The sequence below is a fragment of the Salmo salar genome, chromosome 18, assembly GCF_965601325.2.
Source record: "Salmo salar chromosome 18, fSalSal1, whole genome shotgun sequence".
NCBI classification, from domain to species: Eukaryota; Metazoa; Chordata; class Actinopteri; order Salmoniformes; family Salmonidae; genus Salmo; species Salmo salar.
In genome coordinates, this window is record NC_138308.1 from 85,513,063 (window position 1) to 85,531,848 (window position 18,786).

At 43.4% G+C, this 18,786-nt stretch overlaps 1 protein-coding gene across 1 annotated transcript; it reads left to right on the forward strand.

The window, feature by feature from the left end:
- Window positions 1-6,238: 6,238 nt before the first annotated feature.
- LOC106577990 (E3 ubiquitin-protein ligase TRIM21) lies at window positions 6,239-18,214 on the forward strand. The gene is made up of 8 exons (XM_014156496.3): window positions 6,239-9,934; window positions 10,370-10,581; window positions 10,806-10,965; window positions 11,182-11,277; window positions 11,877-12,110; window positions 12,449-12,596; window positions 16,654-16,680; window positions 16,861-18,214. The coding sequence occupies exons 1-8, from the start codon at window positions 9,725-9,727 to the stop codon at window positions 17,397-17,399; spliced, it is 1,626 nt and encodes a 541-aa protein (XP_014011971.1). The 5' UTR covers window positions 6,239-9,724; the 3' UTR covers window positions 17,400-18,214.
- Window positions 18,215-18,786: the final 572 nt, after the last annotated feature.

The following is an 18,786-nucleotide window of genomic DNA, read 5'->3' on the forward strand; positions in this document are numbered from 1 at the left end:
GGCTCCCATTTTGGCTGTAGTGTTTCCAAGCGAGTGGTTGAGAGCACGTTCTTTGTTATTTATCTCCGGTAAAGACAATAACGATTCTCTGTTTTAAATTTGATCATTTATTTACGTATTAGGGTACCTAAGGTTTGATTATAAATGTTGTTTGACTTGTTTGGAAAGTTTATTAGTAACGTTTGGGATTCATTTTGTATGCATTTTGATGGAGGGAAACCAGTGGATTATTGACTGAAGCGCGCCAGCTAAACTGAGTTTTTATGGATATAAAGAAGGACTTTATCGAACAAAAGGACCATTTGTGATGTAACTGGGACCTTTTGGAGTGCCAACAGAAGAAGATCTTCAAAGGTAAGGCATTTATTATATAGCTATTTCTGACTTTCGTGTCGCACCTGCCTGGTTGAAATATTATATTTTTATTTATTTATTTATTTCACCTTTATTTAACCAGGTAGGCAAGTTGAGAACAAGTTCTCATTTACAACTGTGACCTGGCCAAGATAAAGCAAAGCAGGTCGACACATACAACAACACAGAGTTACACATGGAGTAAAACAAACATACAGTCAATAATACAGTAGAAAAATAAGTCTATATACAATGTGAGCAAATGAGGTGAGATAAGGGAGGTAAAGGCAATAAATAGACCTCGGGCAGATAACGTCGGTAGTCCAGTCGTGAAGGCCCAGTGGGGCTCCGGATCGGCAGTAAAACGGGTCCGGATAGGTGATTGTAGACCAGGAGTGGCTGATGGAACTCTTCAGCTAGCTAGCTCCGGAATAATTGATGTTTGCTCCGGGATCGACGTTAGCCAATAGTCACTCGGATAGCAGCTAGCTAGCTGCAAGATCCAGGTGTAAATGTCCAGAGCTTGCGGTAGAAATCCGGGGATATGGAGAGAAAATAGGTCCGGTATGCTCTGGTCTGAGTCGCGTTGTACAAAACTGACGATTGCTTTTTGAGGAAAAGGATAGCTGATGACCGCTAGCCGTGGTTAGCTGAATACTAACATTATCCAGTGAACTGGCTAACTTCTGGCTAGCTTCTGTTGTGGATTTCAGATTTGAGGTGAATAATACTTAAAAAAAAATAATAATAATATTCGCACCACAAACTGGTGAGGCGGGTTGCAGGAGAGTGTTTTAAAGTAGAGTTTTTAGAAAAATTATATAATAATGCTGTGAAAGGATCCAGGAATCCAAATGATTTGGGTGTATCCCATCCTACTCATAACTTTGCTTTGTTTCCAGAAGGTATAAAAATTGTCAATAAAATGTTACACCCACAGAGCTGCAATAGTTTCGTAGCTATATATGGAGGGCAACAAGTCTGCTGAAACGTTACATGCCATGGGGAGGGCACTGGGCCAGATATTATGGGGCGTTTGTTGGTGTCAAGCAGAGACCCAATCAGTTCTTTAAAATCCATCTTCAGCTGTTGTGAGCTGCCCTTCATAATATTATTTAATCCCACATGAACTATCGTAAAGTCAATTTCCTGATGTAGGTTTAAAATGTTTGGGAGCAGCTTATTAATGTCTTGTACTCATGCTCATGGATAGCATAACGTTTTTGCTCAGTGTCTTGTTTTGTACGCTTTGTACAAAATAATAAAACGCAGAACTACAGGATGTTTCTTAACATAACTCTTTATTAACTAGCTACAACTACATGTTAGCCTATCTCCAACCACAATCAACTGACGATGACCTAACCGTCTGGGTGGTCTTAACCAATCACCGCACAGTATGATACGGCGTTAAAATGCATCCAATTATAATTCAGTATGTATTCACATATGAATATTACATCCCCCTTCTTTTAAACAAAATACAAATGTTTTACATATTCTAAGCTTTTCTTTTGGATACATGCTCTGTAGTTTGAACTCAAGGTAAGTAACCATTTATATTGCATAATACACCAACTGAATCAACATAGACTCTGAAACAATGATCCAACTTTTCAAACAAGGGATTCTCAGCAACTCAGCTATCACTGTAGGAATGACATCTTAACATTTCAAACAAATACAATACCAAAGCATGTCAAGTGAACTTTCAATAACAAGTTTACAGTCTGGAACTCTTTTATGGCAGCGATCCGCCTACACCCTTTGACATTTCACAGGTCGAGGAGAGCTCTGGGCTTGACCTCTCTTCCTGACCTTGTGCGATATGATGTTGAGCATGCTTCTGTGTCAGTCAACAGCTCTTGTGGTGTTGCAGGTAAGTGTGGTGTATGTTGTGCTGTGTGTGTGTTTAGTCCATCACATTCTCTTTCAGGGGTACTGTTCATCTCATCAGTGTGTTGTTCTTTTGTGTTCAGTAGGTGACGACGATTGCGGCGGTACACCGCTCCTTCTGCTGAGCGGACATTATATGAACGTTCAGTGTCAGCTGGCTGGATGACGACTGCTGGTTTCCAAAGGCCATGCTCCTGGATTCTAACTGACTCTCCGTCGATCAGTGGTGGCAGTGGTCTAGCTGACCTGTCGTAGTATCGCTTTTGTTGTTGTTGTCTCTGTGCACGTTTTTCATGCATTTCCTTGTAGCTGACGACCTCAGGTTGCAGCTGCTGGTTGGTGCTGGGAAGGGTTGAGCGAAGTCTGCGGCTCATCAACAGCTGGGCTGGTGATTTGAAGTTGTCAACTGGAGTGTTGCGGTATTCAAGGAGACTGAGGTAGGGGTCTCTCTTGTCTGCTTTTGCTTTGTCCATGAGTGATTTAGCAATCTGCACAGATTTTTCAGCAAGGCCATTACTTTGAGGGTAATGTGGGCTTGTGGTGACATGTGTGAACTCCCATGCTTTTGTGAAGGATTCAAACTCATTTGATTTGTAACAGGGCCCATTGTCAGATATTAAAGTCTCTACAATGCCATGCCTGGCAAAGGCTGCTTTCAGCTTGTGTATCACAGCTGCAGATGTGGTGCTGTGAAGCTTGTCGAGTTCGAAGTATCTGCTGTAGTAGTCCACTGTTACGATGTAGTCCTCGTTGTTCCAGGTGAACAGATCGGTTGCCACAACCTGCCAGGGTCGGTCTGGGATACAATGAGGTAACATTGGCTCTTTGGTGTTTGAGGGGCGTCTTTCAAGACAGATGGTGCATCTACCAACAATGTCCTCTATTTGTTTGCACATTCCAGGCCAAAACAAAATGTCCCGTGCTCTCTGTTTGCACTTTTCCATGCCCATGTGTCCAGCATGGATCTTTGTCAAAATCTCTTCTCTGAGACTGGTAGGAATAATGATTTTCTCTCCTTTGAAAATGATTCCGTTGATCTGTGATAGTTCATCACGATGGTTCCAGAATTCTGAGACGCTCTGAGGGCATTTTCTCCTCTCCTCAGGCCATCCATCCTGTATGACTTTCCTCAGCTGTGTGAGTTGTGAGTCCTTGTCTGTTTCTGCTTGGATCTCCTTCAGTTTCGTGTCACTAACTGGTAAGTTGCTGTACACAGTGTGCACTTGCATGTCCATGCCCTCACTGAGGCTGCTGTCCTTGTAGGTAAGAAACTTCCTGGAGAGTGTGTCTGCGACAGGGATGTCTTTGCCTGGACGGTGACTGATTGTGAAGTCGTATTTTTGTAGTTGAAGGATCATTCTCTGTAGCCTTGGCGGGGCTGCAGCTAGTGGTTTCCTCATGATTGACTCAAGGGGCTTGTGGTCGGATTCCACAATGACTTGTCGTCCATATACGTACTGATGGAAACGTTTACATCCGAACAGAATGGCATAGAGCTCCTTTTCGATTTGAGCGTAGTTGATTTCACAGTCTGTTAGAGATTTGGAAGCGTAGCCGATGGGCTTTCCTTCTTGCAGTAGCACTGCACCTAGTCCATACTTCGACGCGTCCACTTGGAGTCTGAGCTCTTTGTTGGGGTCGTAGTAGGCAAGGATTGGTCCTGGTTCTCTCGTGATCAAGTCTTTCACATTCTGGAAAGCAATGTCGTGTTGCTTGTCCCAAAGAAACTCACTGGACTGCTTTAGCAGTTGACGCAGGGGTGCATTAGCATTGGAGAGGCTGGGTGCGAACTTGGCTAAGTAGTTGACCATGCCAAGCACTGTTTCCAGCTCTGCACGGTTCTTTGGTGGCTCCATTTCTTTTATGGCTGTGATCTTCTGTGGATCTGGCTTGATTCCATTCGCTGTGAGAAGATGTCCGAAGTAGCTGACCTCTGACCTCTGACTGTGCTCTTCTCGGGGTTGAGCCGGACTCCTCTCTCGCGGGACCTTTGCAGCATCGCGCGGAGGTTTCGGTCGTGCTACTCTTTGGTTCGACCATAAACAAGGATGTCGTCCACAATTGCCACAACTCTGTCGAGGCCTTCATATACTTCGTCAATCTTTCGCTGAAACTCGTCTTGGGCTGAGATAATCCCAAAAGGCAGGCGACGGAACCTGTAGCGTCCAAACGGTGTGTTGAATGTTGTGAGCTTAGATGACTCTTCTGTGAGCTTGATAGCCCAGTAGCCTGATCTAGCGTCCATGACACTGAAGTAGTGTGCTCCCGCTAGCTTGTGCGTGATACCATCTAGCGTCGGTAAAGGGTAATGGGGCCGTTTGATAGCCTTGTTCAAGTCTCTTGGGTCGAGGCATACTCGGAGCTTGCCTGTGCGTGGTTTCTCCACCACCACTAACGCGTTTACCCAGTCAGTCGGTTCTGTAACCTTGGTGACTATGTCAGATTGCTCCATGCTCTCCAACTCTTTCTTCAGACGGGCACGGAGAGCAAGGGGAATCTTTCTCGGTGGGTAGACCACAGGGGTTGCGTCTGGGTCAAGGTGAATGGTACATTCTCCTGGGAATAATCCTATTCCTGTAAAGACATCAGCAAACTCCTCCAGTACATTTTCTGTCTCTACTGGTGCTGTTACTGATAAAACTAGCTTGATGAGGTCCATGTCTAAACATGCTTTAAGACCTAGCACTGCAGGTGCTCTAGTGTCAACAACGTAAAAGTCCAACATCATGTCACTTTCTTTGTATTTGCATTTGAAAGTGCATGTGCCTTTTACCGGGAGCTGTTCACCACCATAACCAGTCAGTCTGCGCATGGTGGGCTGTAGCTCGCACTCAGATGTCAAGCTGCGGTACTTATTCAGAGGAATAATGTTTACTTGTGCACCAGTGTCTAGTTTGAACTTTAGCTTTGTGCCTTGTGTTCCTATCTCAATGTCAGCAAAGGTTTGCTCTGTCTCTGATATGTGACTTTTCTGTGTCACTGAATCAATAAACAGTTCATCATCATTTGACTCTTTGATTGACATTTCATCTTCACTCACTGTGTGTACTGTTTTTCCACGGTAAGCTCTGCACACTTTTGCAAAGTGATTCCATTTACCACATTTAGTACACTGTTTGCCTTTAGCTGGGCAATTTCCTTGTTCGCCATGCACTTTGTATCCACAATATCCACATGTTTTGGGGCGTTTTGAGTCTGTGTCGCTCTGTTTTGGAGTTATGTCTCTCTCCGTTCTGAAACGCTCTCTCTGGGCACCGGAGGTGTGCTTTGAATTCTGCCTGACTGCGTGCACTGCTTGTTCACGTGATGCGCTCGTGCTGCCGCGCGAAATGGTTTTCATCTGAGCCTGTGCTAGCTCGTGAGATCTGGCTATGTCGATAGCTTTGTCCAGCGTTAGCTCAAACCCAACGTTCAAAAGTTTCTCTCTCACTCGCGGTGAGTGTATTCCAAATACAATACGGTCCCTGACCATCTCATCCTTGTTTGCATAATCACAGTCTTTCACAAGCAGACGCAGCTCAGTCACAAACTGTTCAAAAGACTCGCTAGCTCCCTGTACTTTCTCATGGAATTTGTACCTAGCGAAAATTGTATTAGTCTTCGGCACAACATATGCTTCAAAACGATCGTAGTATGTTTTCAGTACCTTTGATTCAGCCTCGGTAAGTGTCCATGTGTTGTAAATATCTCTCCCTTTTTCACCGATCCAGAGGAGCAGGTAGCTACATTTTTCCTCTTCTCCTCTTTCCTTCAGAGGACCCGTGAACATTAGCTCCACATGCTGTTTGTACTTACGCCATGCATCGGGTAACTTTGTAGACTCCCAGTCCATTCGAGGTGAAGGAACTCCAGAAAAATCCATCTTTTAAGATCATTTACTCTGACACCATGTCTTGTTTTGTACGCTTTGTACAAAATAATAAAACGCAGAACTACAGGATGTTTCTTAACATAACTCTTTATTAACTAGCTACAACTACATGTTAGCCTATCTCCAACCACGATCAACTGACGATGACCTAACCGTCTGGGTGGTCTTAACCAATCACCGCACAGTATGATACGGCGGTAAAATGCATCCAATTATAATTCAGTATGTATTCACATATGAATATTACACTCAGGTACTGAGACATTTCTCATCATTGAACTTCCCAATACAAGGGGATGGAGATGGAGAAATCCACCCATTCCTACCCCTCACACAATTCGTTGAACCTTTCACAGGCCTATGAGTAGCAGGATAGCATACGCCCGCTGCTCCCGGGGATAGATCCAGACCTCCCATAGCAGGCAGTGCCCCGTCAGATCCAGAGAGAGGGAAAGGTTCCAAACTTGACGACGAAGCCGCTGCAGGAGTCAGCGTTGATGAAATCAGCACAGCCGTCGCAGACACAGGCAATCCCAACGATATAGGCACAGGTCGATCAGGTACCACCAGTACAGCGAAGCTATAACTTATGTCTATCTGCTCCGAACCCCTCGCACACACTCCTGTCCGCTTAGCAGCATGCCGCTGCCTTCTGTTTCCACGACTTGTGACATGGGACCAGCGCTGATTGAAACAATCATCTTGCTGTTCTTCGTCTACTCCACTACAAGACGGAGGAGGAGAAGCAGATGGAGACGTCTTTCTTGGCAGGCAAGTTCCAGGTAGCACAGGCCATTCGGATAGGGACAGATGACAAGGCGGGGAAACATTCATCAGGCCCGAGCGGCAGTCCAGCTACAGGAGTCGAGAACTGAAACTTGACTCGAGAACTGAAACTTAACTGAAATCTTATCAGAAACACGTTGGGTTGTTTTCACAGCTTTCTTTTTCCTTACCATCGGTCAAACTGATGTCATTTGGACATTTTGGACATTTGGTAAAAACGTTTGCGATATGGTATTTTCTCACCAGTCCCTAAACGTCTTTACTCCTCGAACGATGACAGAGAACTTTACTGATATTCACTATATAGATTGAAGCATTCATTCTATCAAATTATTACATTATTCTGTTTCACAGGGGTATATTTAGTCTTCTATTACAACATATTATGACAAAAGAGAAGCTACATGTATCTAACTATAGACACGTTGACTAACATATAGCCTACCCAAATATCCGAAATTATAAGCAGGAACATATCTTAATCAAGCAAAAAATAAATCCTGCAACCGCTGTCAAAAAACCTTTCTGCCGTCTTTGACTGTAGCGCATTGTCTATATTTGTGGGTTAGGGTTGAGTGCGGGCCTCAGAGTTTGACTTTATTACATATAGTCAGGCTGTTGCAGATGGGTTATTAGATGGGTTATTAGCGGGGCGGCAGGGTAGCCTAGCGGTTAGAGTGTTGGACTAGTAACCGAAAGGTTGCAAGTTCGAATCCCTGAGCTGACAAGGTACAAATCTGTCGTTCTGCCCCTGAACAAGGCAGTTAACCCACTGTTCCTAGGCCGTCATTGAAAATAAGAATTTGTTCTTAACTGACTTGCCTAGTTAAATAAAGATAAAATAAAATAAAAATTGCAGGTGAACAAACAGCTCACCACTAAAATGTATGGCTTCTTATAATTTGTGTTTAATTATTTTGAACTTTGCCAGAAAACAGTATGACCCACCAATCAAGTTTTACACAGGGTTGTCACCATTTTGTGATTGTGCAGTTAGCATAGTTTGTCTTTGTCTTGTATAAATACTGCAGCTTGTTGTTAACATAACGTAATGCCACAGAAGTGAAACTTTGGTAACAAATCTGCACGCAAAGACACATTTTTGACTTTCAAGCATAAAACACACACACACACACACACACACACACACACACACACACACACACACACACACACACACAGGTTTTCCACACATGTTTGCATAGGCCCACACTGGTACTGATGTAGAAATACCTGATTCAGGGAAAGGGGTGTGGATTTATTATGTTTTCAGAAACTAAACTCAAGACAGAGAGAAATAGAGATCCAATACACAGGGAGTATATGAGCCTAAAGTAAAGGAAGATCGCATCAGCTGAAAGGTAGTACCCTTTTTCTTATACTAAAAACAGATTGTATGACTTTTATGTGTACATTATACTACCGTCAGGATGTGTTGATATAGGATGTCAAAGAATGATGTTCAACTGTCATGTATTATTGATTGTTTGTTATTGATCATGTACAGGTACGATAGATGTAATACATTATGAGATGGTGTAATACTGTTGATAGACATATTATACTTTGAAGGACTATGGTAAAACTACTTAAATTATTATTTCTGTATCAAAACTAGCCAACAATTAGCCTCATTCAATAATCCATGAAATAGTCAAAAGGAGGTCAGTACGGTACGTAGGTACAGTAGGTAGGTAGGTCAGTAGGTAGGTAGGTCAGTAGGTAGGTAGGTCAGTAGGTAGGTAGGTCAGTACGGTACGTAGGTACAGTAGGTAGGTAGGTCAGTAGGTAGGTAGGTACAGTAGGTAGGTAGGTACAGTAGGTAGGTAGGTCAGTAGGTAGGTAGGTCAGTAGGTAGGTAGGTCAGTAGGTAGGTAGGTACAGTAGGTAGGTAGGTCAGTAGGAAAGTAGGTCAGTAGGAAAGTAGGTCAGTAGGTAGGTAGGTCAGTAGGTAGGTAGGTTAGTAGGTAGGTAGGTCAGTAGGAAAGTAGGTAGGTAGGTACAGTAGGTAGGTAGGTCAGTAGGTACAGTAGGTAGGTAGGTATACACACAGTGTCTTAGAGGCGTCTCTCGTTACATGGGTGTGTCAGTGGTCATACCATATGTGGGCATACCTATATGTCTCACTGTGAAATCTCATTTGACTGATGCAAATACCTCAATAGACAATGTACTGTAGACATCAGGATGGTGTTGTACTGTCCCTGTACCAGCAGAGGACGACCAAACACGGTTCATTTTAGTGCCTCAGTTACACAGCAAAGTTGTGACTATTCTGTAAAGCAGCGTTTTCCAAACTCGGTCCTGGGGACCTCATGGGGTGCACGTTTTGGTTTTTGCCCTAACACTAAACATCTGATTCAAATAAAAAACATTGATTATTTGAATCAGCTGTGTACTGCTAGGGCAAAACCCAAACTGTGCACCACCAACAATGCATCTCTAATATGTGTTTTAGTCTCTTAAAGGGGCAATCAGCAGTTGAAACAATAACAAAGTGTGATTCCCACCCCTGTTTCGGTAAAAAGCTTATCAATGGGGCTGGAGAAATGTAACCATTCCTAAATTCATAGACAGACCTATGGATGCAAGGGCTGACCATCCATTATATCAAGATGATAGTTTTAACCATGTTTTGAGGATACATAGTGTTTGTTTCCAAACATTGGCGTAAAACAAGCTTATATTTTGGGTTGTGATGGAGTACTACAGTTGAACTAAGCTCATGAGGCATTTAAAAAGATGTAGCAACTGCAGACTGTCTGTTTAATGAACGATGAATAATGGATCTGATATCTCTAACGTCCCATATCAGACATGGCCTTCTCATCTGCAGTCTCCATCTCCATCAACACCCCTGTCCTGATTGAGCAGCACCTCAACTGCTCCATCTGTCGGGGCCTGTTTAAGGACCCGGTCACCACCCCCTGTGGTCACACCTTCTGCCAGACCTGCCTGGAATGCAACCTCCACTTCAATGACCTCATATGCCCCGTCTGCAAGGAGCATCTGAGGAGGAACCCACAGGTGAATTCATGCCAGATAAAGTCAATATAACACTTCCTGTCTCAGCCATTTTCCCCCACTACATCAACCTGTTGTTTGGGGGGGATGTATTGTACTAAAATGAAATCAAATGATTTGTAGACTAACCGAGCTGTAAACTAACAGGGAAATGCTTACTTATGGGCCCTTCCCAACAATGCAGAGAGAACAAATTTAGAAATAGTAGAACAAATATTACACAAGGAATACATAGAAAAATAATAACACAAGGAATAAATACACAATGAGTAATGATAACTTAGCTATATAGACTTGGTACCAGTACCGAGTCGATGTGCAGGGGTACGAGGTAGATATTTACATACATACATATTTACATAAAGTGACTAGGCAACAGGATAGATAATAAACAGTAAGAGCATCAAATTGATAAACAAAGCACAATATCACCCACAGGTGAACATCATCCTCAGTACTCTCATTCAGGAGTTGAAGAAGGCCCAGGAGAGGAAGCCAGGGGAGTATTCTGGAGCTCCAGGTGAGGTGGCCTGTGACGTCTGCACTGAGAGGAAGCTAAAGGCCCAAAAGTCCTGTCTGGTGTGTCTAGCCTCATACTGCGAGACTCACCTGGGCCCCCACACCTCAGCAGGCAGGCTGAAGGGCCACAGGTTGGTGGCCCCTGTGGATGTCCTGAATGGCTTGGTTTACTTTGACTTGATTGATTTTTGCTAACAGGTCACAATAAATCTGTAGAAATACAGAAAATTGCATAGAAAACTTCATCAGAAAACACACACTTAGATAGATGGATAGGACAGGACAACAAAATAACATACACTTTCCAGTCAACAAAAGGAACTAAAATGTTGTATTGTTTAAAATGTATAAACAGGCTGGTGGCCCCTGTGAAGGACCTGGACGGGAGGGCGTGTCTGACCCACGGTCGTCCCCTGGAGCTGTATAGCAGAGCAGAGGGGCGCTGTGTCTGTGCCCTCTGCGTGGAGGAGGGTCACGAGGTCATCTCTGTGGAAATGGAGTGGGACAGGAAGAAGGTGTCATATTGTCATATTTTCAATGGGTTTTCATGCTGTCATATATTCAATTGGTTCAATAAACTCTGTAGATGTTTCGTTGTGTTTAAAAAGTGTGTAGTATTGAGTGGGTCTGAATGAGAGTGTGTATTGAGTGATGAAAACATCAAATAACCTAACACAAAACCATGAGGTAGTTTCATTGTGTGTGTGTCTGTACATGTTTGTATGTCCTAGGGTAACCTGGAGAGCACCAAGGCTGATATGCAGGGGAGGATCCTGGAGAGGGAGAGAAAGGTGGAGGAGATCAGGGTGTCTGTGGAGCAGTGCAAGGTGAGGCCTGGTTAAGTCAGAGTGAGGTACTACCTGTTTACCTGCAAACACAGAGATGGAGGACTGTAACAGTACACATGAGACTGTGTTACAAGCACAGAGAGAGGGAACCAAGATAGTACAAATAATCTGGACCGTATGCACAAAGACATGAGGAACTATACCTGTAAGGGTAGTCTTGTGTGAGTCAGAGTGAGTCACTACATGTCTACCTGCAAACACAAAGATGGAGGACTGTAACAGTGACATATTTAACCATGAGACAGGCGGAGAGACCTGTTGCACATAGACAGGGAGAAAGAGAGACCTGTTGCACATAGACAGGGAGAAAGAGAGACCTGTTGCACATAGACAGGGGGAAAGAGAGACCTGTTGCACATAGACAGGGACAGGGAGAAAGAGAGACCTGTTGCACAGGGACAGGGAGAAAGAGAGACCTGTTGCACATAGACAGGGAGAAAGAGAAACATGAAACACAGACAGTGAGACAAGCACAGAGAGAAATGTACAGTGAAAAGTGAGGCAGACAGAGACAAAAACACAGGAGGGAGAGAGACATTGAGTTAATACTGAGTTGTTGTCCACCATCCATCCTCTAGGCCCACGTGGACAGGGAGAGGAGGGAGATTGACTCTGTGTTCAAAGCAGTGATAGCAGCTGTAGAGGAGACCCATCTAGATGCTCTCAGGCCCATGGAGGAGAGGCAGCAGGAGGTGGAGAGAGAGGCAGGAGAACTCACCCAGGAGCTGAAGAGAGAGATCAGAGAACTGAAAGAAACCATTGGTCAATTGCAGGTTGTTGCTGACCTCAAGGATCACATTCACTTCCTGCAGGTGAGTAATTTTACTTTGACATAACCCTTTTAATATATGATCCACACATGATCTCCACTGGCACCACACTCTGAACATTCTGCAAGCTGTTCCAATGTTAGCTGATGTTTGTGTACCAGTATTGTGTGAAATACAGTACATGGATTGTACTAGACTGGAGTGTCTATTGTCTGTCTAAAAATGGTTGAATTTGAATTTCATAATAATGATACAGTATAATGAAAAACAAGTATTCAATTAACTTTGTCATCTATCTCTGTTAATGTGTCTCTTTCTCTCTATTGATTCCTGTCTCCCTCTCTTTCTTTCCCTTGTCCCTCCATCCGTCTCGCCACAAGACTTTCCCATCCCTGTCGGGGCTGGGTGATGGCAGAGACTGGACTGAGGCCTCCATTGATACTACACTCTCCTTTGGCACCATGAGAAGCAGCTGGTCGACCATGACGGAGAGAATCAAGCACGAGCTGGAGAAGCTCTCCTCAGTTGGTAAAAGATTGAGACAATATAAACCGTACTAAAAATAATACAGTTGAAGTCGGAAGTTTACATACACCTTAGCCAAGTACATTTAAACTCAGTTTTTCACAATTCCTGACATTTAATCCTAGTAAAAATCTCCTGTCTTAGGTCAGTAGGATCACCACTTTATTTTAAGAATGTGAAATGTCAGAATAATAGTAGAGAGAATGATTATTTCAGCTTTTATTTCTTTCATCACATTCCCAGTGGGTTAGAAGTTTACATACACTCAATTAGTCCTTGGTAGCATTGCCTTTAAATTGTTTAACTTGGGTCAAATGTTTCGGGTAGCCTTCCACAAGCTTCCCACAATAAGTTGGGTGAATTTTGGCCCATTCCTCCTGACAGAGCTGGTATAACGGAGTCAGGTTTGTAGGCCTCCTTGCTCACACACACTTTTTCAGTTCTGCCCACAAATGTTCTATAGGATTGAGATCAGGGCTTTGTGATGGCCACTCCAATAACTTGACTTTGTTGTCCTTAAGCCATTTTGCCACAACTTTGGAAGTATGCTTGGGGTCATTGTCCATTTGGAAGACCCATTTGCGACCAAGCCTTAACTTCCTGATTGATGTTTTGAGATGTTGCTTCAATATATCCACATAATTTTTCTCCCTCATGATGCCATCTATTTTGTGAAGTACACCAGTCCCTCCTGCAGCAAAGCACCCCCACAACATGGTGCTGCCACCACTGTGCTTCATGGTTGGGATGGTGTTCTTCGGCTTGCAAGCCTCCCCCTTTTTCCTCCAAACATAACGATGGTCATTATGGCCAACCCTTCTATTTCTGTTTCATCAGACCAGAGGACATTTCTCCAAAAAGTACAATCTTTGTCCCCATGTGCAGTTGCGGTTTCTGGCGGTTTTGGAGCAGAGGCTTCTTCCTTGCTGAGCGGCCTTTCAGGTTATTTTTATTTATTTTATTTTTATTTTATTTCACCTTTATTTAACCAGGTAGGCAAGTTGAGAACAAGTTCTCATTTACAATTGCGACCTGGCCAAGATAAAGCAAAGCAGTTCGACAACATACAAAAACACAGAGTTACACATGGAGTAAAACAACATACAATCAATGATGCAGTAGAAAAAAAAATAAGACTATATACAATGTGAGCAAATGATGTGAGATAAGGGAGGTAAAGGCAAAAAAATGCCATGGTGGCAAAGTAAATAAAGTATAGCAAGAAAAACACTGGAATGGTAGATTTGTAGTTTGAAGAAAGTTCAGAGATAAAATATAAATAATATGGTGCAAAGGAGCAAAATAAATAAAATAAATAAATACAGTAGGGGAAGAGGTAGTAGTTTGGGCTAAATTATAGATGGGCTATGTACAGGTGCAGTGATCTGTGAGCTGCTCTGACAGCTGGTGCTTAAAGCTAGTGAGGGAGATAAGTGTTTCCAGTTTCAGAGATTTTTGTAGTTCGTTCCAGTCATTGGCAGCAGAGAACTGGAAGGAGAGACGACCAAAGGAGGAGTTGGCTTTAGGGGTGACCAGAGAGATATACCTGCTGGAGCGCGTGCTACAGGTGGGTGCTGCTATGGTGACCAGTGAGCGGAGATAAGGGGGGACTTTACCTAGCAGGGTCTTGTAGATGACCTGGAGCCAATGTGTTTGGCGACGATTATGAAGCGAAGGCCAGCCAACGAGAGCGTACAGGTCGCAGTGGTGGGTAGTATATGGGGCTTTGGTGACAAAACGGATGGCACTGTGATAGACTGCATCCAGCTTGTTGAGTAGGGTATTGGAAGCTATTTTGTAAATGACATCGCCGAAGTCGAGGATTGGTAGGATGGTCAGTTTTACGAGGGTATGTTTGGCAGCATGAGTGAAGGATGCTTTGTTGCGAAATAGGAAGCCAATTCGAGATTTCACTTTGGATTGGAGATGATTGATGTGAGTCTGGAAGGAGAGTTTACAGTCTAACCAGACACCTAGGTATTTGTAGTTGTCCACAAATTCTAAGTTAGAACCGTCCAGAGAAGTGATGCTGGACAGGCGGGCAGGTGCAGGCAGCGATCGGTTGAAGAGCATGCATTTAGTTTTACTTGTGTTTAGGAGCAGTTGGAGACCACGGAAGGAGAGTTGAATGGCATTGAAGCTCGACTGGAGGGTTGTTAACACAGTGTCCAAAGAAGGGCCAGAAGTGTACAGAATGGTGTCGTCTGCGTAGAGGTGGATCAGAGATTCAACAGCAGCAAGAGCGACATCATTTATGTATACAGAGAAAAGAGTTGGCCCAAGAATTGAACCCTGTGGTACCCCCATAGAGACTGCCAGAGGTCCAGACAGTAGGCCCTCCGATTTGACACACTGAACTCTGTCAGAGAAGTAGTTGGTGAACCAGGCGACGCAATCATTTGAGAAACCAAGGCTACTGAGTCTGCCGATGAGGATGTGGTGATTAACAGAGTCAAAAGCTTTGGCCAGGTCAATGAATACGGCAGCACAGTATTGTTTCTTATCGATGGCGGTTACGATGTCGTTTAGGACCTTGAGCGTGGCTGAGGTGCACCCATGACCAGCTCTGAAACCAGATTGCATAGCGGAGAGGGTGCGGTGGGATTCTAAATGGTCGGTAATCTGTTTGTTGACTTGGCTTTCGAAGACCTTAGAAAGGCAGGGTAGGATGGATATAGGTCTGTAGCAATTTGGGTCAAGAGTGTCACCTCCTTTGAAGAGGGGGATGACAGCAGCTGCTTTCCAATCTATGGGAATCTCAGATGACACAAAAGAGAGGTTGAACAGGCTAGTAATAGGGGTTGCAATAATTTCGGCAGATAATTTTAGAAAGAAAGGGTCCAGATTGTCAAGCCCAGCTGATTTGTAGGGGTCCAGATTTTGCAGCTCTTTCAGAACATCAGCTGAATGGATTTGGTAGAAGGAGAAATGGGGGAGGCTTGGGCGAGTAGCTGTGGGGGGTGAAGTGCTGTTGAATGCAGTAGGGGTAGTTAGGTGGAAAGCATGGCCAGCCGTAGAAAAATGCTTATTGAAATTCTCAATTTTAGTGGGCTTATCGGTGGTGACAGAGTTTCCTATCCTCAGTGCAGTGGGCAGTTGGGAGGAGGTGTTCTTATTCTCCATGGACTTTACAATGTCCCAGAACTTTTTAGAGTTGGAGTTGCACGAAGCGAATTTCTGTTTGAAAAAGCTAGCCTTGGCGTTTCTAACTGCCTGTGTGTATTGGTTTCTAACTTCCCTAAAAAGTTGCATATCGCGGGGGCAGTTCGATGCTAATGCTAATGTTATGTCGATATAGGACTCGTTTTTCTATGGATATAGATGCTTTTGTACCCGTTTCCTCCAGCATCTTCACAAGGTCCTTTGCTCTGAAGTACGTTAATCTCAAGGAGACAGAACACGTCTCCAGAACGCGTCTCCTTCCTGAGCGGTATGACGGCTGCTTGGATCCATGGTGTTTATACTTCCGTACTATTGTTTGTGCAGATGAACGTGGTTCCTTCAGGCGTTTGGAAATTGCTCTCAAGAATGAACCAGTCTTGTGGTGGTCTACAATTTTTTTTATGAGGTCTTGGCTGATTTCTTTGGATGTTCCCATGATGTCAAGCAAAGAGGCACTGAGTTTGAAGGAAGGCCTTGAAATACATCCACAGGTACACCTCCAATTGACTCAAATGATGTCAATCAGCCTATCAGAAGATTCTGAAGCCATGACATCATTTTCTGGAATTTTCCAAGCTGTTTAAAGGCACAGTCAAGTTAGTGTATGTAAACTTCTGACCCACTGGAATTGTGATACAGTGAATTATAAGTGAAATAATCTGTCTGTAAACAATTGTTGGCAAAATTACTTGTGTCATGCACAGAGTAGATGTCCTAACCGACTTGCCAAAACTATAGTTTGTTAACAAGAAATTTGTGGAGTGGTTAAAAAACGAGTTGTGTATGTAAACTTCTGACTTCAACTGTAAATATTATCGGACTACTTTCCAGTGTTTTTCTGTTTAGCTTGATATGTTGCAAGTACCCTGACAGCCCAAATATGTGATTTCTTCCACAGAACTTAAGAGGATCCTGAAGTTTGCAGGTGTATATTGTTTTTATTTCAGTGTAAAACTACATTAGTATACGAATATTTTAGAGTACATCTCAACCACATTCATTTTGTAGTAGGCCACATGTTAACCTCATTCAGGCCAACTGATAGGCCTTCTATATGCCCATATATCTTTTCATATCAATAACAACCATATATGATGTTATTCAGTTGACGTGACATTGGACCCGGACACAGCAAACACACAGCTGATTCTATCTGAGGACGGGAAAGAAGTGAGAGATGGAGGAAAGATACAGGACCTCCCTGACTGTCCGCATCGCTTCGATCACTTCGGCAGCGTCCTAGGACAAAACAAGCTAACCTCTGGGAGATCATACTGGGAGGTGGATGTCGGCAACAAGACGGGTTGGGATCTGGGAATAGCAAGAGGAGATGCCAACAGGAAGGGGAAGCTCTCTGTGAATCCTACTAACGGTTACTGGGCAATAGTGAATTATAATGGTGCCAAATACGGAGCCTTGGGGGACCCCCCTTTTCTGTTGTCACTGAGAGAAAAGCCCCAGAAGGTGGGGGTGTTTGTGGATTATGAGGAGGGGTTGGTGTCTTTTTATGATGTGGAGGCTAAGGCTCACATACATTCTTTCACTGGGTATTCCTTTATTGGGGAAATATATCCATATTTCAGCCCACATCTTCTGAATGGGGAGGAGAACTCAGACCCACTGGTCATCACCAAAACAGGGTGATGTCCCGCATTGCTCAGCCTTATAGGTGAAAGACATTCACTTCAGGTTAGGATTAGGGCTACAGCTAGAGTTAGGGCTGGGTCAGGTTAGGGCTGTGGCGGTCACAAAATTTCATCAGCCGATGATAGTCAAGCAAATAACTGTCGGTGTCAAGGTAGTTGACCGTTAATTAACATAAACACATTTAGCATCTCCTGGCTTCCACACATACAAGCCATTGGTGCAGACCTTTGGAACGTTAACATTTAAAAAGTCTAATAAGTCAACGTAACATAGCCTACTAATTCACAATAAATCCATTATTTATTTTAGACAGGTCTAAAGAAGCATGATATTAAGAAAATGTAGTCTATTTCAGAAGAATAGAATAGCATACTTTGAGATGTCCTTATTTTAGGTCCTGATCTGGCTATGCCTGTCACGTCCTGACCATAGAAAGCTTTTATTTTTCTATGGTAGAGTAGGTCAGGGCGTGACAGAGGGTTTTGTCTAGTTTATTTATGTCTATGTTGGATCTAGTTTCTTTTTTCTATGTTGGGGTTTGTCTAGTTTATGTATTTCTATGTGGGGTTCTAGTTGTTGTATTTCTCTGTTTTCTTTGGGGGGGGGGGGTGATCTCCAATTAGAGGCAGCTGGTCATCGTTGTTTCTAATTGGGGATCATATTTATGTGGTTGTTTTTCCCACCTGGGTTTGTGGGAGATTATTTTGAGGTAGTGTATGTTTCACCTCTTCGTCATGGTTTGTTATTTTGTTTAGTCGTTTATTTTTATATCTTGCATAGTTTCACAGTTTAAATAAAAATGTGGAACGATACACACGCTGCACTTTGGTCCCATTCTTCAGACAGCCGTGACAATGCCAAATTCATGTGGGCTACACTAGTTCATTTAGCAGACAAGATTTGCTTAATTCCGTTGCATTATTTTATAGTATGAAGAATAAAATTGAACAAAGCTGAATAAAATAGAAAGGATATTTTCTCCAATAGATTTGAGGAAGTGCGCACATGCGGGTATTTTATGTTTAGCGGTTAACAAAGAAATAGGTATTCCTATATGCTTAATTTAGTTATTCATGTAACTTTAATTCTTCTACAAATGTTGGGCTATATGTTTAGATGTCTAATACATTGTGAGGCTGCATGATGCGACTCTAATGATTTGAAAAACGTTGCTTTAAAGGCATGAGCTCTGCTTAGTTTTTTGGTGCAGGCTGTACACACTACATCAGTCACTCATTCACAATTTGACAAGCACTTGATGCCGCCTAGAATTTTACAGTGGCATTCCCTTTGTGTGGCCGTAATGCACCCTAAAAAATGTCATGCCTTTTGCAGCCAGTAGCCGTTGTGCCCTTCTCCCTGAGTGCTGCTTGCTCTGAATCAC

Excerpts from the sequence above, each read along its gene's own strand:
- LOC106577990 (XM_014156496.3), top strand. The coding sequence starts at position 9,725 with ATGGCCTTCTCATCTGCAGTCTCCATCTCCATCAACACCCCTGTCCTG. Across the intron at positions 10,966-11,181 it reads TGGAGTGGGACAGGAAGAAG|GGTAACCTGGAGAGCACCAA; the intron begins GTGTCATATTGT and ends TGTATGTCCTAG. Across the intron at positions 12,597-16,653 it reads GGAGAAGCTCTCCTCAGTTG|AACTTAAGAGGATCCTGAAG; the intron begins GTAAAAGATTGA and ends TTTCTTCCACAG.